The 17,444-nt window shown below is 38.6% G+C and overlaps 1 protein-coding gene and 1 pseudogene across 4 annotated transcripts in view; both read left to right on the top strand.

Moving 5' to 3' along the window:
- KLF8 (KLF transcription factor 8) overlaps positions 1–8,637 on the top strand; it is a 234,966-nt gene extending 226,329 nt beyond the window's left edge. For all 4 annotated transcript variants that reach the window (XM_088833848.1, XM_055438680.2, XM_088833847.1 and 1 more), the window contains one exon: positions 8,165–8,637. In XM_088833848.1, coding sequence (XP_088689974.1) covers positions 8,165–8,346 — 182 coding nt within the window. In that variant the 3' untranslated portion in view covers positions 8,347–8,637. The remainder of the gene's footprint in view (positions 1–8,164) is intronic.
- Positions 8,638–16,082: 7,445 nt separating this feature from the next.
- LOC129563872 (lysosomal-associated transmembrane protein 4B pseudogene) lies at positions 16,083–17,018 on the top strand (annotated as a pseudogene).
- Positions 17,019–17,444: the final 426 nt, after the last annotated feature.

Genomic DNA, 17,444 nt, shown 5'->3' with positions numbered 1-17,444 from the left:
AGCAAAAGACTTGTACATAGAAAACTATAAAAAACTAGTGAAAGTAATCAAAGAGGACATTAATAGGTGGAGAAATATACCATGTTCGTGGATTGGAAGAATATTGTGAAAATGAGTATACTACCCAAGTAATTTATACATTCAATGCAACCCCTATCAAGCTACCAACGATAGCTAAAACTAGAACAAATAATCTCACAATTTGTATGGAAATACAAAAAACCTCGAATAGCCAAAGCAATCTTGAAGAAGAATGGAATTGGAGGAATTAACCTGCCGGACTTCAGGCTCTACTACAAAGCCACAGTCATCAAGACAGTATGGTACTTGCATAAAGACAGAAATATAGATCAATGGAACAAAATAGAAAGCCCAGAGATAAACCCACGCACCTATGGACACCTTATCTTCAACAAAGGATGCAAGAAAATAAGTGGAGAAAAGACAGTCTCTTTAACAAGTGGTGCTGGGAAAACTGGTCAGCCACTTGTAAAAGAATGAAACTAGAACACTTCCTAACACCACAAAAATAAATACAAAATGGATTAGAGAGCTAAATGTAAGACCAGAAACTATAAATCACCTAGAGGAAAACGTAGGAAAAACACTCTCCGACATAAATCACAGCAGGATCCTCCAAGACCCACCTCCAAGAATATTGGAAATGAAAGCAAAAATAAACAAATGAGACCTAATTAAAATCAAAAGCTTCTGCACAGCAAAGGAAACTATAAGCAAGGTGAAAAGACAGCCTTCACAATGGGAGAAAACAATAGCAAATGAAGCAACTGATAAAGGATTAATCTCCAAAATATACAAGCAGCTCCTTCAGCTCAATTCCAGAAAAATAAACGACCCAATCAAAAAATGGGTCAAAGAACTAAACAGACATTTGTCCAAAGAAGACATGCAGATGGCTAACAAAGACATGAAAAAATGCTCAACATCCCTCATAATCAGAGAAATGCAAATCAAAACCACAATGAGATACCATTTCACATGAGTTAGAATGGCTGCTATCCAAAAGTCTACAAGCAATAAATGCTGGAGAGGGTGTGGAGAGAAGGAAACCCTCTTACACTGTTGGTGGAAATGCAAACTAGTACAGCCACTTTGGAGAACAGTGTGGAGATTCCTCAAAAAACTGGAAATAGAACTGCCATATGATCCAGCAATCGCACTCCTGGGCATACACTCCGAGGAAACCAGAATTGCAAGAGACACATGTACTCCAATGTTCATTGCAGCACTGTTTATAATAGCCAGGACATGGAAGCAACCTAGATGTCCATCTGCAGACGAATGGATAAGAAAGCTTTGGTACATATACACAATGGAGTATTACTCAGCCATTAAAAAGAATGCATTTGAACCAGTTTAATGAGGTGGATGAAACTAGAGCCTATTATATAGCGTGAAGTAAGCCAGAAAGTAAAACACCAATACAATATACTAACGCATATATATGGAATTTAGAAAGATGCAAATGATAACCCTGTATACGAGAGAGCAAAAGAGACACAGATTTATAAAACAGTCTTTGGGACTCTGTGGGAGAGGGTGAGGGTGGAATGGTTTGGGAGAATGGCGTTGAAACATGTATATTATCATATGTGAAATGAATCGCCAGTTCAGGCTCGATGCATGTTACAGGATGCTCGGGGCTGGTATGCGGGGATGACCCAGAGGGAGGATAAGGGGTGGACGGAGGTGGGAGTGGGGTTTGAGAGGGGGACCTCATGTACACCCTGGGCGGATTCATGTCAATGTATGGCAAAATCAACCAATATAATATTGTAAAATAATTAGCCTCCAATAAAAATAAATTAAAAAAATAAGTTCAGGCCTGGTCCTTTACTATAGCACCAAGGATCCACCAGCCACACAGCACAGAAGAGAAAGGAAGAGAGAAAAAGAGAAGAAAGATCAGAAAGGAGTATAAGAAAGTCAAACAAACAAACGAAAGCATGGACAGACAAAACTCAAAGGCAAAAGTTAAAAATAACATTAAACAGACAAGAACTGCCAAAAAGACTCACAGCCTCAGAAAAAGCAAATAAGCTAAAAAAAAAAAAAAAAGGACAAAAACAGGGACCAAAAAAGAAGAGAGCAATCAAACCAATAAACCCATAAGTGAAAACGAATACTACAATTTAGATTAGCAAAAATACAAAACCAAAACAAACAAACAAAAATGCAACATAACAAAAAAGTACTATAAATGAGAAAAATAAAAGTTATTTTTAAAGTAAAAGCATTTTAAAAATTACTTAATTTTTCCTAAAAAAATAATGGAATAATAAAATAGCAACAGAACAATTCAAAAAAGAAAAAAGACAAAAATAGAGAGAAGGAGAATAGTAGTAAGAGTAATGTCCTCCTATGTCCTGTGTTGTCCTCACCACACAGTGAACTCCAGTCAAACTTCCTACTCTTAAGTCCTCCAATATTTCTAGGAAGGTCTCTGGATCTGCTTTGGACACTGTGGGGCCAGCTCAGACTCAGATGTGGCCTCACTCCAGCTTATACTTGCTTCCAAAGTCCACAATTGCCCCCTAAGTCCACAGTCTCAAACTAATTGTGGGGATTTTATCTGGTGAACCTGAAGCTCCAGAAGCTATTTCCCTGCCTCTTCTCTGGCCACACGGCCCCAGGTGCTCAGCTTTGGTTTTGCCCCTACCTTTGCTTGAAGGCCACTCTCCAGTGTCTTTTCCCTGTCCAGATAAGAGGGGGCAGAAGTGGAGGCTTATTTGTTCTCACTCGCTCAGTTGGGCTGCAAATGGGGAGGTTTACAACAGACACAATTGGTGTGTGAGGGTAGTGCCTGTGTTGGTCAAGTCCTGCAAGAATTTGCTCCTGCCTGAGTCAGGTCATGGGCTCCCCCAGGGGAACTGGCCTTATGTTGTGTGTCCCTTGGCTGAGTCAAGCTGCATAGCCTCCCAGAAAGGCGTGGGCAGTGAACTCAGCTGCTCACAGCTTGATGATAGCAGCAACCACTGGGATCAGGACTGTAGTGGCATATTTTCCCCTGCCTCTGGCACTTGAGCAGGCTTTGGTGGTGGCCAACTGGCTGGCATATCCCCTTCTGGGATCTCAAACTCCAGTTGTAGCTAGTTCTGCCTCTAGCACTCATGCCAGCCTTTGTGGTGGCCAGCCAGTATATCCCAGCCTTTGGCACTGCAGTCCACAGCTGCAGCTTGTCCCACCTATGGCACACACAAAGATGGGGTCCTGTGATCTGTGATCTGTGTGGAGTTAAAGGGTCCCCATTACAATTATCTCTTGCCTCTGTGGTAGGCTCAGGCTTTTCCCTAGATTCCGTCAGCTGTGTCGTACTAGCTCCCTCAGAGTATCTTAATGGCAGTCAACCCCTGTCCTTTCCCTGGGGTCTGACCTCTGAAGCCTGAGCCTCAGCACCCAATCCCCACGTGCCATGGCAGGTGTATAGTGTCTTGGGCTGGGATGTGCTAATCAACAATCATCTCTGTGGTGAATTCTATATATTTTGCCTTCCAAGCACCTGTTGCTGAGTTCCCCTTTAAGGTTCTGAAGCTTCTCTGTCCCCGCCCGTGAAGGGGTTTCTGAGTGTGTGGAAACTTTTCCTCCTTCATGGCAACCTCACTGGAATACAGGTCTCCATCCCAATTCCTTTGTCTCTTTTCTAAAATCTTTATCTTTTGCCCTACTTCATTCTGTGGAGATTAGCTTGCCTTTTTGGAAGTCTGGGGTCTTCTGCCAGCATTCAGAAGGTGTTCCATAGCAGTCATTCCACATACAGATGTATTTTTGATGTATTTGTGGGGAGGAAGGTGATCTCCATGTCTTACTCCTCCACCATCTTGAAAATCCCCCCCTGAACTTCTCAAGTGCTTTCCTGAAACTATTAAGATAATCATGCAAACGTTTTCTTAAATTTGGTAATGTGTTTTATCCCATTGATTGATTTAAGTACACTGAACTATCCTTGCATCATCCTAGGGATAAGTCTAACTTGATCATGGTGCATAGTCCTTTTAATGTACTGTTGAATTCAGTTTGATAGGATTTTATTGAGGATTTTTGCATTGTATTCATCGCATTGAATCCTTGTATTCATCAAGGATATTGACCTATAGTTTTCTTATCTTGCGCTTTGTTTGGTTTTGATATCAAAGTGATGTTGTCCTCTTGGAATAAGTTTGAAAGTGTTCCCTCCTATCCCATTTTTGGAAGATATTAAGAAAAATTAGTATAAATTCTTTGAATGTTTTGTAGAATTCATTTGTGAAGGATTCTGGTCTTGGGCTTTTCCTTGTTCAGAGATTTTTGATTACTGATTTAATCTCTTTATTTGTTATTGATCTATTCAAGCTTCCTGTTTCTTTTTAATTTACTTTTTGTAGGTTATGTTTCTAGGAATTTATCCATTTCTTATAAGTTATCTAGTTTGTTGACATATAGTTATTTGTAATTGTCTTTTCTCATCATTTTTATTTCTGAGGCATCCATTGTAATATCTTGTCTTTTATTTCTGATTTTATTTATTTCAATCTTATGTTACATTTACTCTAGTTTCCCTCATCAATTCGATAAATATTTTGTGTACCTATATGTGCCAGACAATAGATTAAGCCAGTAGCTTTGTACCCATTGTAATCCATCTTGCATATTATGGCTAGATCATTTCAACATTCAACATAATAAAGTCATTTTTGAGTTTAAAATGTTTAGTGTTGCACATTCCCCCTACCTCCAACCATTGCCTTCTGAAAAAGGCAGTGGGAGCTGTTTGTCACAGCTGGAAGGAGTATTGTATCATTGACTTACAATTGGAACATGGTGATAAAGAGCAAACTTATAGTTTATTTTGTTTTAAAATTCTTTATAGTCAATGCATCCGCCTTATTGCCTATATCTAAGACAGACTATTCTCACTGTCCTCCTCCTTGGTATGTCACTATATTTCATGATAAATTTCAAATTCTTTAGTTTTTTCTTTGTATTAAGGACCACCTCATGGAATTTCTGTAAAGATACTTTAGTATGGCTGACCCCATGTATCATTTATTGTACTTCCTTACGAGCCCATGTCCCCAACTTACTGGGTTGTTTTTGCCTTCTGTTCTACACATCTAAAACCTACCCGTGTGTCAAGCTTAATGTTATCACACTAGCCCACAGATCTTCTACCCTTGGAATTTATTTCCTAATTTGTCACATAGCTAATATGTATAATTTATATTATGAATTAATTTCCCTATGTATGTTTTGTTCTTCAGAATCAGTGATATACTAAAGAAGGTCATGAGTTGTGCCACATGAAGTGCATTGGCACAAACAGGAGCCAATTCAATGATAATAAAATGTAACAGCTTTTGCAATAGGAAAAATTAGTCTCCTTGCTGAATGCTGTAATCTGTGTATTCCAGCCAATGAGCTCTTTTCATCAGAGGGTGTCACTGCTTTACAAGTCAAATTTTCTCCATTTGATTGTAGAGAATATAGAAGTTCTCAGGAGAAATTCTTAAGAGATTGCAACAAAATTTATAGCAATGTGATAGCTGAGTGGTGTGGTGATGGAATATAATTATATAGACCAAACTGAAATCCCATTTACATACTCTTAATATCACCTGCAGTCTCATTCTCCTTCCTACTGTTGATAATTTGCTGTGTCATCTTCCAGGTCTTCTGTCTTTGATTGGGGTGTGTGTGTGTGTGTGTGTGTGTGTGTGTGTGTGTGTGTCAGAGAGAGAGGGAGAGAAGGAAATAGCAAGAGAAACAGACACAGAGACACAGAAGTAGATAGTGTGAAGATACATAAATGGGATCCTACTGTGCATGTGTGTGTGTGTGATGCTTAGCTATTCAGTAGTTTTTTATTTCATTTTATAACATTTCATTGGCCATTTTTTGTTTTCAATGCATCCAACTCTTATCTCATTATTTTTAACAGCTAATGCACCAATGTCTGAATATTGAAAGTATCAGTAATTGGTATAAAATCATTGGTATCAATACTGAAATTATCAGTAATTGGAATGAATCCCAAAATAGTTGCCTTGGTATTTTCCACAACTGTGAGTCAGAGTGAATGTCATTCTGCTGCGCATTATTTGAAAGTTGCACAGTTAATTTAATTAGTAAGCACTTGGAAAGACTGGTAAGTGTTGAGCAGTAAGCTGAAAAACAACATACGCAAACCTGATTGCCACCAGAATTTACTACAACATAAAATAAAATACTCTGGAGCATTTATAAGGAGAAAGGGGAGAATAAGCTAGAGTAAGACAAACCATTAAAATACCAATGCATTTTGAACTTCCCTGGGGGTCCAGTGGTTAAGAATCCACCTGCCAATGCAGGGACACAGATTTGATCCCTGGTCCAGGAAGATCTCACATGCAACTAAGCCCAAGAGCCACAACTACTGAAGCCCATGCATCGTAGGGCCTGTGCTTCATAACAAGAGAAGCCACCTCAATGAGAACACATCACAACAAAGAGTAACCCCTGCTCACCGCAACTAGAGAAAATCCATGTGTAGCAACAAAGACCAAGCAGAGCCAAAAATAAATAAATTAAAAATTTTAATAATTAATGAAAACAATGCATTTTTATCTTCATTGTAACTTACTTATGATTATAGGATTATACATGGTCATTATAGAAGATGAGAAATAGAGGAGCACATTAAAAGGACAACAGTCATTACCCTAATCCTATGCCCTGGTGGCTCAGAGGTTAAAGCATCTGCCTCCAATGCGGGAGACCCGGGTTCGATCCCTGGGTCGGGAAGATCCCCTGGAGAAGGAAACGGTAACCCACTCCAGTATTCTTGCCTGGAGAATCCCACGAACGGAGAAGCCTGGTAGGCTACAGTCCATGGGGTCGCATAGAGTCGGACACGACTGAACGATGGAACGAAACGAACGAAATGACCTTAACCATAGTTAATATTTATTTTTTGTTATATAGCTTCTTATCTTTTTACTTTAAAATTTTTATTATAAGATACAATACCATGATTTTTAAAACATTCCAACAATACAGAAAGGTGCAAAGTAAAAAGAGAAATTCCTCTTCTCACCATTCTCATTCTCACCTTCTGGGTATTCACTCACTGTTAATTCCTCTCTTAATTTACATTTAAGTGTATTGATCTTGCCTTTTTTCTGAGTATATAAATATGAGTTAGGTGATATATACACCAGTATGGGAGTCATAATGTGTTGATATTCTTTATATTACTTTTTTTCACTTAGTTTTCTACCCAGAGCATACATATTCAATATATAGCTCAAGTACATCTATTTCTAATAGTTTGACTTGACATTTCTCCTCACCCCATTCCATGCCATTGAGTTTCTGACCTTTCACAGAGAAAGATCTTAGCTGACATTCCATTCCAGTGAATCACACATTCTTTCTGTGTGTATGGTTCTATTTCAGACCATTTGTTGGGAAGTATTCAGTTCAGTTCAGTCGCTCAGTCGTGTCCGACTCTGCAGCCCCATGAATCACAGCACACCAGGCCTCCCTGTCCATCACCAACCCCTGGGGTTCACTCAAACTCATGTTCATCGAGTTGGTGATGCCATCCAGCCATCTCATTCTCTGTCGTCCCCTTCTCCTCCTGCCCCCAATCCCCCCCAGCATCAGAGTCTTTTCCAGTGAGTCAACTCGTCGCATGAGGTGGCAAAGTATTGGAGTTTCAGCTTCAGCATCAGTCCTTCCAATGTATTAGGGAAAGAAGTATAGTTACTACCATGTGGTATAGTGGAAAATATCAATGATTTGGGTTTGGATCTCAGTTCCATCATTTGTTGGCTGTGTTTAAAGGATAAAATGTTTCAAACAACCTTGTGAGATAGTTTTATCCCTCTTAAGAGATGAGAAAACAGAGACCCAGCCAGGAAGAAATGACTTATTTAAGGTCACACAGCTAGTATGTATTATATCCAGGATTTAAACAAAGGCCAGTTTGAGGCACAACCTATGTGTTTTCCTTTCAACCATCTTGGCTTTTCTTTGGGACTTCAGTATAAATGAAGGCGAAAAGTCTTTAAAGGATTGCTTAAGTTTTTGACCAAAGCCTTAATAAAGGTTATGTACTCTGTTATCTTTCCAGTGTCCAAACGTCTCTTATCTGACTTCTTTTGTTTTGTCATATTTCTTTTTTTAGGAGAGAAGCCTTATAAATGCACTTGGGATGGTTGCTCCTGGAAATTTGCTCGATCAGATGAGCTCACCCGCCATTTCCGCAAGCACACAGGCATCAAGCCTTTCCGGTGCACAGACTGCAATCGTAGTTTTTCTCGCTCTGACCACCTGTCTCTGCACCGCCGGCGCCATGACACCGTGTAAGCGGTACAGACTGCACTAGATGAGCTGCACTGGTCTCTTGTGCACACGCCCGTGTGCTATAAGATCATGACCATCTTTTCCTCTTTGACTCAGCTTGCCTGTGGGATGGTATACAGCTCACTGACCCAGACTGATGAGACTGGAGGAAAAGATAGCTGATCTTCCGTGGAGACTCCTTATATTCCATCTTTATTTCTTCCCTGTCTCATCCCCAATTTTTTTCAACCTCCACATGGGTTGAATTCCAGTGCGGCACCCATGGTTGCCCCCTCCTCTGCCTGTTATGAGATAGGACATTTTTCCTACAATAAGAAAACAGGAATCGAATTCAAGGCTGTGAACAAACATATGCTGCTTTTTTTCTTATTTTTCTCTTGTTTTATAGAATTCTTATCCATATTTTTGAATCAATATATCAATGTGGTTGGTAGTGTCCTAAAATGACTTTTTCAAGTTCCCAGGCAAAAGAGGGCATAACATTGTAGTTGGTTGATAAGATTTACAGGTATTTGGGTCCTGAGTATAGGGCACATTCTTGGTGAATAAACTGAATCCCATACCAAACTCAAAGATTGTGTAAAACCAATCTTATTTGTTCTTACATTTTGGTTTTCAGACAGTGCTGGTGCTTCTTGCTTCTTTAGTCCATCAAAGGGAATGAAAGGATCTTCTTGTCCTTCTTTTTATCCTCTTCTTCCTCCTCCTTCTTCAGGATTAAAGATTTTTCTGCACAGTTACATTGTTATGTTAAACTTGGACAAAATTTTCAAAGCACACACTAACATAACAGAATGGAAAAAAAAATGTTCCAGGAGAGTAAATTGGACAGTGATAGGAAAAAGTAGATCCAAGATGATCCTGTAAACAAATAGAGGGGGACTTTCCTTTGTATAGGATATCAAAAATGCTGTAATCACAAGCCTCATTCAAATGACAGTCTGTTGAGACAGTGTCTTGAGGTGATAACTGTACTGTTTATTCTTCTGTTTACATAAAGCTACTATTATGAACATACTGCATGATGAAAAAATGACACATTGGGGCCATGTTACGCAGAGGTGAGAGGTTAGAAGAAAAAATGTGTTAATTCCGTGGTTATTAACATGCATTCCTGTATGTTTCAAATGGAATATAAGAGGCTTTTAGTGAAAAGTATTAATAGCAAACAGAAAGCAATTTGATGTCCTACAACTGCTGTGAACATCTAAGACATTTCTTTTATCCATTATAGCAGGTTACATAATATACACATTTGGTTACCTAATCAGACTGCTTTATTATAATGTCTGGGATATAAAACCCTCTGTTCCAGGCGCTGGACCTCAGATCTACCTCCACATGGCAAATTTCCTCTCCCAGGGTGGGGTGGGAGAGCTTTTAATCACTTAATTGTGGACACAGCTTCTCTCCTGGAAAAGATTCTCTTCATATGGTATCCCCTTTCCTTGGCAGACATTTAACCAGTCTTTCTTGAATACTTTAGGCTACCTCCCAAGACCATTTATTCGACTAAATTATACAATTCTAGTACCAAGAAGGGATCCTATCAACTATATAGTCCTATCCATCCTTAATATTTTGCAGATGAGACAAATATGGGTCAGATTTCTTCCCAAGATGTTTCTTTGAGGTTTTATAGACGTGCACACTCACTCTCCCAGGGATCACATTATTAAACAAAATTTTTAAAATTTATGATTGGTTGCAGTATTTGTCTAAGTTTATATGTTATGCTTCAGAAAAATTTAAACCACTTAGAGAATAATTTACAGTTGACTAAATGGCAAGTAAAATGTGCTTAAAGTCATCGATATGTAACATTAGGCACACAATTTTTCTATTCTTAACACTTTCTATAATATCTCAGGTTTGATTTATCTCATTTCAAACTACAGTGTCTTTCCAGACCATAAATCCTCATTAATTCAAGAATTACCTGTAATTTTCAAAATGATATGTAGATTTTTACTATTTTAGCCTTGTTATTTTGATATAGGTTTTACCTTAACTTTTGGTTGCAAGTTCCACACTACAGACTAATTGTTAAAGCATAGGGAGTATCTCCCTATGCAGCTGTAAGACAGGTTGTTAAAGGTGAAACTTATGTTGTTAAAGTTACCATCATACATAAGTTAAGCTTATAATTGAGTAGTTGATATGGTATTTCACATTAGAATCCAAAGACATACTCTTTTTCTCCAGAGTTTCGATTTGAGACTTCTTTACCAGAGTTCATAGCTGACCTGTGCCTCTCAGACCTCAAAATCTTTTGCATTGGAGCATATGATCTATTTATAAATAAAGACTATGTTCAAATCCTACTAACTAGGATATTTAAATTAGCAATCCAAATATTGGTATCCCTAACATCTTTAAGTTTTTATTCAAATTTCCCCTGCAAAGTAATGAGGGACTTTATTAATGATTTATTAATTGTCTATGGTCAGGAAAGTATTCTAATCCTATTTTCGTTGTCCTCTTCCCTCCAAATAATGATAAAATCTTTATAAATTATTTGCATATTCTTTAGGAAATATATAAAAATCCATTAAGAATATTTCATGAAGTACAGGTACTCAAATACAATATAGTGCTGTACCACACCAAAAGCACATAGAACTTTGCTAAATAAATGTGGAAAAGAACTGTCTCTCAAAGGTAGCATTTGGAATTTATTGAATTTACTGTGCTCACACCAGCAAACCACCATTATGCAAATGGCTGCCTACAGCATGGAAAATAACTTTGTTCGATAGGGTTGAATAATATCTTGGAATTTGTTGCAGTGGAATTTGTCCATTTGTAGATGATTGGCAGTTGAACATTCAGTTCAGTTCAGTTCAGTTCAATTCAGTCGCTCAGTCGTGTCCGACTCTCCACGACCCCATGAATCATAGCACGCCAGGCCTCCCTGTCCATCACCAACTCCCGGAGTACACTCAAACTCATGTCCATAGAGTCAGTGATGCCATCCAGCCATCTCACTCTCTGTCGTCCCCTTCTCCTCCCGCCCCCAGTCTTTCACAGCATCACAGTCTTTTCCAGTGAGTCAACTTGTCGCATGAGGTGGCCAAAGTATTGCAGTTTCAGCTTTAGCATCAGTCCCTCCAATGAACATCCAGGATTGATATCCTTTAGAATGGACTGGTTGATTGATAATTATTATTGGAAATTTCAGGAAAAAATATGAAGAATATGAAAGGCTGAGTATATTAGGTAGAGTGAATTATATATGGTCAAGACAGAAAGGTTTGAAAGAATAACTTCTGAAATAATTTTTTTTATTTTAAAACAGTTTTAGATTTATAGAAAAATTGTGCCAATTGTACAGTTTCCCTATACCTCAAGCCCAGCTTTCCCTATTATTAGCATCTTTCATTAGAATGATACATTTGTTGCAATTAATGAAGTAATGATGATCATTACTATTAACTAAAATCTAAACTTTATTCAGAATTTCTTAGTTTTTACCTAATATCATTTTTCTGTTCCAGCATCCATTCAGGATACCACATCACATTTAGTAGTCATAGCTCCTTAGGCTTCTTCGGGTTGTGACAGTTTCTCAGACTCTCCTTGTTTCCTATGACCTTGACAGTTTTGAGGAGCCCCTCAATTAATTTCTAAAATCTAAATTATTTTTCATGATTAAACTGAGCTTACAGGTTTGGAGGATGAAGACCACAAAGTTGAACTGCCATTTTCTACACATATTAACATGACGCATACTCTTGATGTTAATCTTGATCATCTGGCTGAGATACTGTTTGTCAGGTTTCTCCTCTGTCCCACCTTACATACTGTACTCTTTGGAAGGAAATCACTATGTACAGTCTACACTTAAGGAATGGTTAGCTATGCACTACATCGTTGAGGGTATCTACATAATTATTGGTAATTCTCCATAGGAGATTTGTCTCTTCTCCCTCATTTATTTATTTATCCAGTCATTTATTGGTATCACTATGGACTCATGGATATTTATTTTGTACTTTGGGTTATAATCCAATACAACTTATTTTGTTTCTCAAATAGTTCCAACTTTGACCATTGGGCAGTCTTTTGGCTTGATTTTCATGTACTTTTGACATACCTCATCTTTTTTTTTTTTAGGACACCTTTATTCTGTAACACTACAAGATGCTCCAAGCTCATCTTATATAAGATGAGCTTGGAGCATCTTGTATATTTTGCCCAATCCTATAATCAGCCATTTCTTTAAGGAGCCCTGGTTTCTGTTAATGGAAAATTGTTAGAAATCAAGATCTGGGTATTAGGTATGCTTATTGCTACAGTTGTCTTGTTGCTTCTAGGTCATTTCAGCTGATAGAGCAAGGAAATGTATGAGTATATACTAACTCATGTATATATAGATAGTTCTGTATGTAATCATCCATATCTTTATTAAGCTAAACATGAGTTCATACTGATGTATCCAACTCCAATCCATTATCACATGGATCATCTTATCCTTTGTTTACTATCAATTTAACCTTTGTTTACTCTGGCCTTCCACTCCAACAGTGAGAAACCTGGCTCCCACACTTTGCCATCTACTTACTTAATTGCTCAGTTCCAGAGTACCTGTATAGTAGTATCTGAATTGTTTACTTGTATAGCTGTGGAAACACCTAGAGCACAGTGCTCATATACGTGATGGTAACATTTTTAGAACTCCAACAGCTCTTTGAAACAAAGTAATCTGCAAAATTCAGGAATTAGTGATTTCTATGACCTGAGTTCCAGGAACTTGGGGTGTATCCTTCTCTCAAAAGTATTTTTTTAAGAACCAGATCATTTATAATTGACCTAATCTTTAATAAGCCAAGGGAAATTATTGATCTTCCATTGTGTGCTAATACCTACATAGAATTATGTACACTGAAGAAAGTGGATGTGCCCAATTTAAAGAAACATTTAGCACTAACTTTTCTCACTGAAAAATATGGCTGACAATAGAGGTGCTACTCTGTTATCTCTCTTCCGTATTTTCTCATCTCTCACTTTATTGACCTTAGGCAAGTCACATCACCTCTTTGTGCCTCAGTTAACCCATCTGTAAAATGGGGATCCAAATATCTACCTCACAGGAATGTTGTGAGGATTATCATTAATGGATGTTGGCAAAAATGACAAGTGATGCTTAAATGAACAACCAAGTATTATGATTACCATTATGATGATAATTATAGTACTCTATATTTACCTTAGAAGAAGGAGAGGATTAAACTTTCTGGATGATAAAGAGCTAAATTTGAGTCAATAACAAGGATAATTGAAGAGTGATCACTGGAAAAAATATTATCTCTTCCTCTCAATTTCCCTACATTCTACTCATTGCTAACTATAGGATTCTCAACTGTTGCTATACTCAAAGCATATTATGGTCTAAAGGAATTAAGTAGACCAAATCCATTGCTTTAAAATCTGTATTCTTCCCCTACCCTCACTCTGTCTGGACCACATTTTATGTCACCCTGTCAGAAGTACAGAGGAAATTTACCACAAACTTTCAAACCTTGGCAAGTCCAGCTTCATCAGTTACATTTTATCTTTCCACACTTACTATATTTTAACAGTATAGGTAGAAGGGAAATGGGGTGGGGTGGTTGGTCTGGGAATGGAATGGAAGAGGATAGCATTTTCACTAGTGACAGGATATTTCTTTGATTCTCAAATACTGGTTTTACCTCCCATTTCTTTTTTGGTGGAGTGTTGGAGACGGGGAGAGACACTATCCTATTAAGAAACTCTCCTTCCTTTCCAGTAGATGTTTCCCAGGATCAGTACAGATAGTTTTTTTGGACATTATAACTGTTGTATGTGTGCTGTTTTCATTGTATTTCTGAATAAACAGAGGAAGAGAATCCCTAGTGGTTTTCATCTTTGTTTTTTTGACAGGGGGACACAGTAGGTGAACAGTGCCAGAAACTGACTCCTCATTTTTGTGTTGAGGAAAGGAGCCTGCAGTAAAATGACCGGGTGTTGGTTTTTTTTTTTTTTGTCATTTTTATTTAAATAAATTATAAAACAGTATATTATTAAGCTTTAGTCTTTGTAACTCCTATATCTGGGCCTCATTATTTCAGTGATTTAGGGAAACACCCTGTTTTTTTTCCCCTCTATTTTATACTAGTTCTTGTTCCAGAGGCATGGCTTTGAGCCTAGCATCATGAGCAATCTCTCATACACAAGTCTGTTAGGCCGCCAGAAATACTAAAACACTGCCTCAGTTAGCATGGTCACTTGGAGATTACTCTGTTTTAACCCAATGGGACTTTTCCTCTGCATCCAGGCAGGGTGTATGCTTGGGAAATAAGCAATCTTGTTATGTTTAATTATTGTACTTTTATAATTAATAAATTTTTTAAGCTTGAGACTCCATAGCTATTATCTTGACTTTGTCTTCATTTTACTTTTCTACAATATGGCATGGCACAAGTAGATCATTTTTTTTCCTTAACTGGATAAAGTTAGAAGCTGGGCTATCTTAAACACAATAATTTCTCTGCTTAAGCACATGAGGCCCTCCCCATTCTTGAGATTGTCTCAGCATGTCCTTGAACGGGACTGAATGGAGACTGTGCCCCTTTTGTATATTTCTTACAGTGAATCACCCTGTGTGGTACAGACTCAACTGGTTAGGTTTCCTTGCCCATCCCTGTATATTATATACAGAGGTTGGTGCATATACAATAAAGATGTTTGCTTCAGCACTGATTATAACCATGAAAAATTATAAATAACCTAAACATCTATCAGCAGGGGAATGACAATGAACTATGGTATAACTTATACTGTGGAACATAAGGCAGGAGTTAATGGGAATGAAGCAAATGTATATTAGTCTGCATGGAATGATCTCAAATCATACTGTAAATGAAGGACCTTGGCTTGAGGGTTTAATATAAGTCCTTGAGAATTCAAGAGGGAAACAACTTGTAGCACTGTCAGAGAATATGGTCAAAGAAACAGTGAACACAAAACACTTTTTTTATTAATTAATTTATTGAATGGTAATTGCTTTACAGAATTTTGCTGTTTTCTGTCAAACCTCAACATAAATCAACCATAGATATACATGATGTTTTTAAATTTCATATATAAGTGAGAATATAGAGTATTTGTCTTTGTCTGACTTATTTCACTGAACAATATGCCCAAAAGGTCCATCCATGTTGTTACAAATGACATGATTTCCTTCTTTTTGAGGGCTGTATAATATTCTACCCCATATATGTTTGTGTATATGTGTATGTGTGTGAGTATGTATATAACATTTTTTAAAGATCATTTATTTATTTATTCACTTTTGGCTTGCTGGGTCTTAGTTACAGCATGCAGGATCTTTTGTTGTGGCATGTGGATTTCTCTCTAGTTATGGCACATGGGCAGCACCAGCACTGGAATACGCTGGCTCTCTACTCAGCCATGCCAGGATATAGCCCCACTCACCAATGGGCAGGCAACAGCCCCTGGACAATTCTGCTTCACATCCAGCTTCACTGGGAGCCAGCTATTCCCACCAGTGGGCCAGAACCAGCCCCAGGTCCCAAAGGGCACCACACCCAGCAGCTCCAGGACCCAACTCTGCTGGAAAGCAGGTTCATCAGCTCTGGGACTTTTAAGACCCTGGCCTTACTTACTAGTTGGCATGCACCAGCCCTAGAAATGCCCACGTTACACTGAACCATGCCAGGACATGGCTCAATCCATGGGTGGGTCAGCACCAGACTCAGGAATACTCAGGCTGCAGATTCAGCCTTGCCAGGACCCAGCCTTGCCCACCAGCAACTAGAAGGCTCCACAACTAGATGAGGCAGCAGCTGGAAGATCTCGGGGGAGGTGCAGAGCCAGGGCCAACAGGCAGCGAGCAGGCCAGAGCAAGAGCTGGAGTAGTGGAGAAGCTGGCAGTAGCCACGGCAGCGGGCCAGACTGACAGCTGAAGCTCCTGCAAACTTGGGAACGTGCTCTCACCACTGTGCCACCAGTCCAAGTAATGAAGATGGTGGCCCTATGGATGTGGTTCTACTCCAACAGCTGCTACCTATACTGCCATGTGCATACCAGCACCATCCTGCTTGTCATCTGCTACCTGATCATCAATGCCCTGGTACTGCTGATTCTGTTGAGTGCCCTGGCTAATCCAGATCAGGATCACTTTTCAGGTTCTGAACTCAGAGGTGACTTTGAGTTCATGGATGATGCCAACATGTGCATTGGCATTGCAATTTCTGTTCTCATGGCTTTTGCAATGGCTCTATAGGGAGCATACAAGCAACACGCCACCTGGATCATCCCATTCTTCTATTACCAGATCTTTGGTTTTGCCCTGAACACCTTAGTTGCGTTCACTGTACTTGTTTATCCAAACTCCATCCAGGAATACATATGACAGCAGCCTCCTAATCTTTCTTAGAAAGATTATATCATGTCAGTTAATCCTACCTGTTTGGTCCTCATTACTCTTCTGTTTATCAACATTATCTTGACTTCTAAATGTTACTTGATTAGCTGTGTCTGGAACTGCTCCTGATACATCAATGGCAGGAATTCCCTGATGTTCTGATTTATGTTATCAGCAATAACATTACAGTGCTGTTACTCTGTATGATGATGTCACTGTGAATGGCACTGCCAAGGAGCTGCCACTACCCTACCTGTCTTGTTAAGCCTTGAAGAAACACCATGTCTAGACATATACCCGGAGGAAATAAAAACTGAAAAAGACACAGGCACCCGAATGTTCATTGCAGGACTATTTGCAATAGATAGGACATGGAAGCAACCTAGATGTCCATCAACAGATAAATGGATAAAGAAACTGTGGTACATATATACAATGGAATTCTACTTAGTCATAAAAAGGAACACATTCGAGTCAGTTCTAATGAGGCAGATGAACCTATTATACAGAGTGAAGTAAATTATAAAGACAAATATATATTAATATATATATATATATGGAATTTACAAAAATGGTAATGATGAAACTATTTGCATGGCAACAATGGAAACACAGACAAGGAGAACAGACTTACAGACAAGGGTGGTGGAGGGAGGAGAGAGGTGAGGGGAGGAGAGAGGTGAGATGAATG

The sequence above is a fragment of the Moschus berezovskii genome, chromosome X (assembly GCF_049115385.1).
Source record: "Moschus berezovskii isolate FMDL1 chromosome X, NW_MosBer_1.0, whole genome shotgun sequence".
Lineage (NCBI taxonomy): Eukaryota > Metazoa > Chordata > Mammalia > Artiodactyla > Moschidae > Moschus > Moschus berezovskii.
This window is presented reverse-complemented; position numbering and strand designations above follow the sequence as displayed.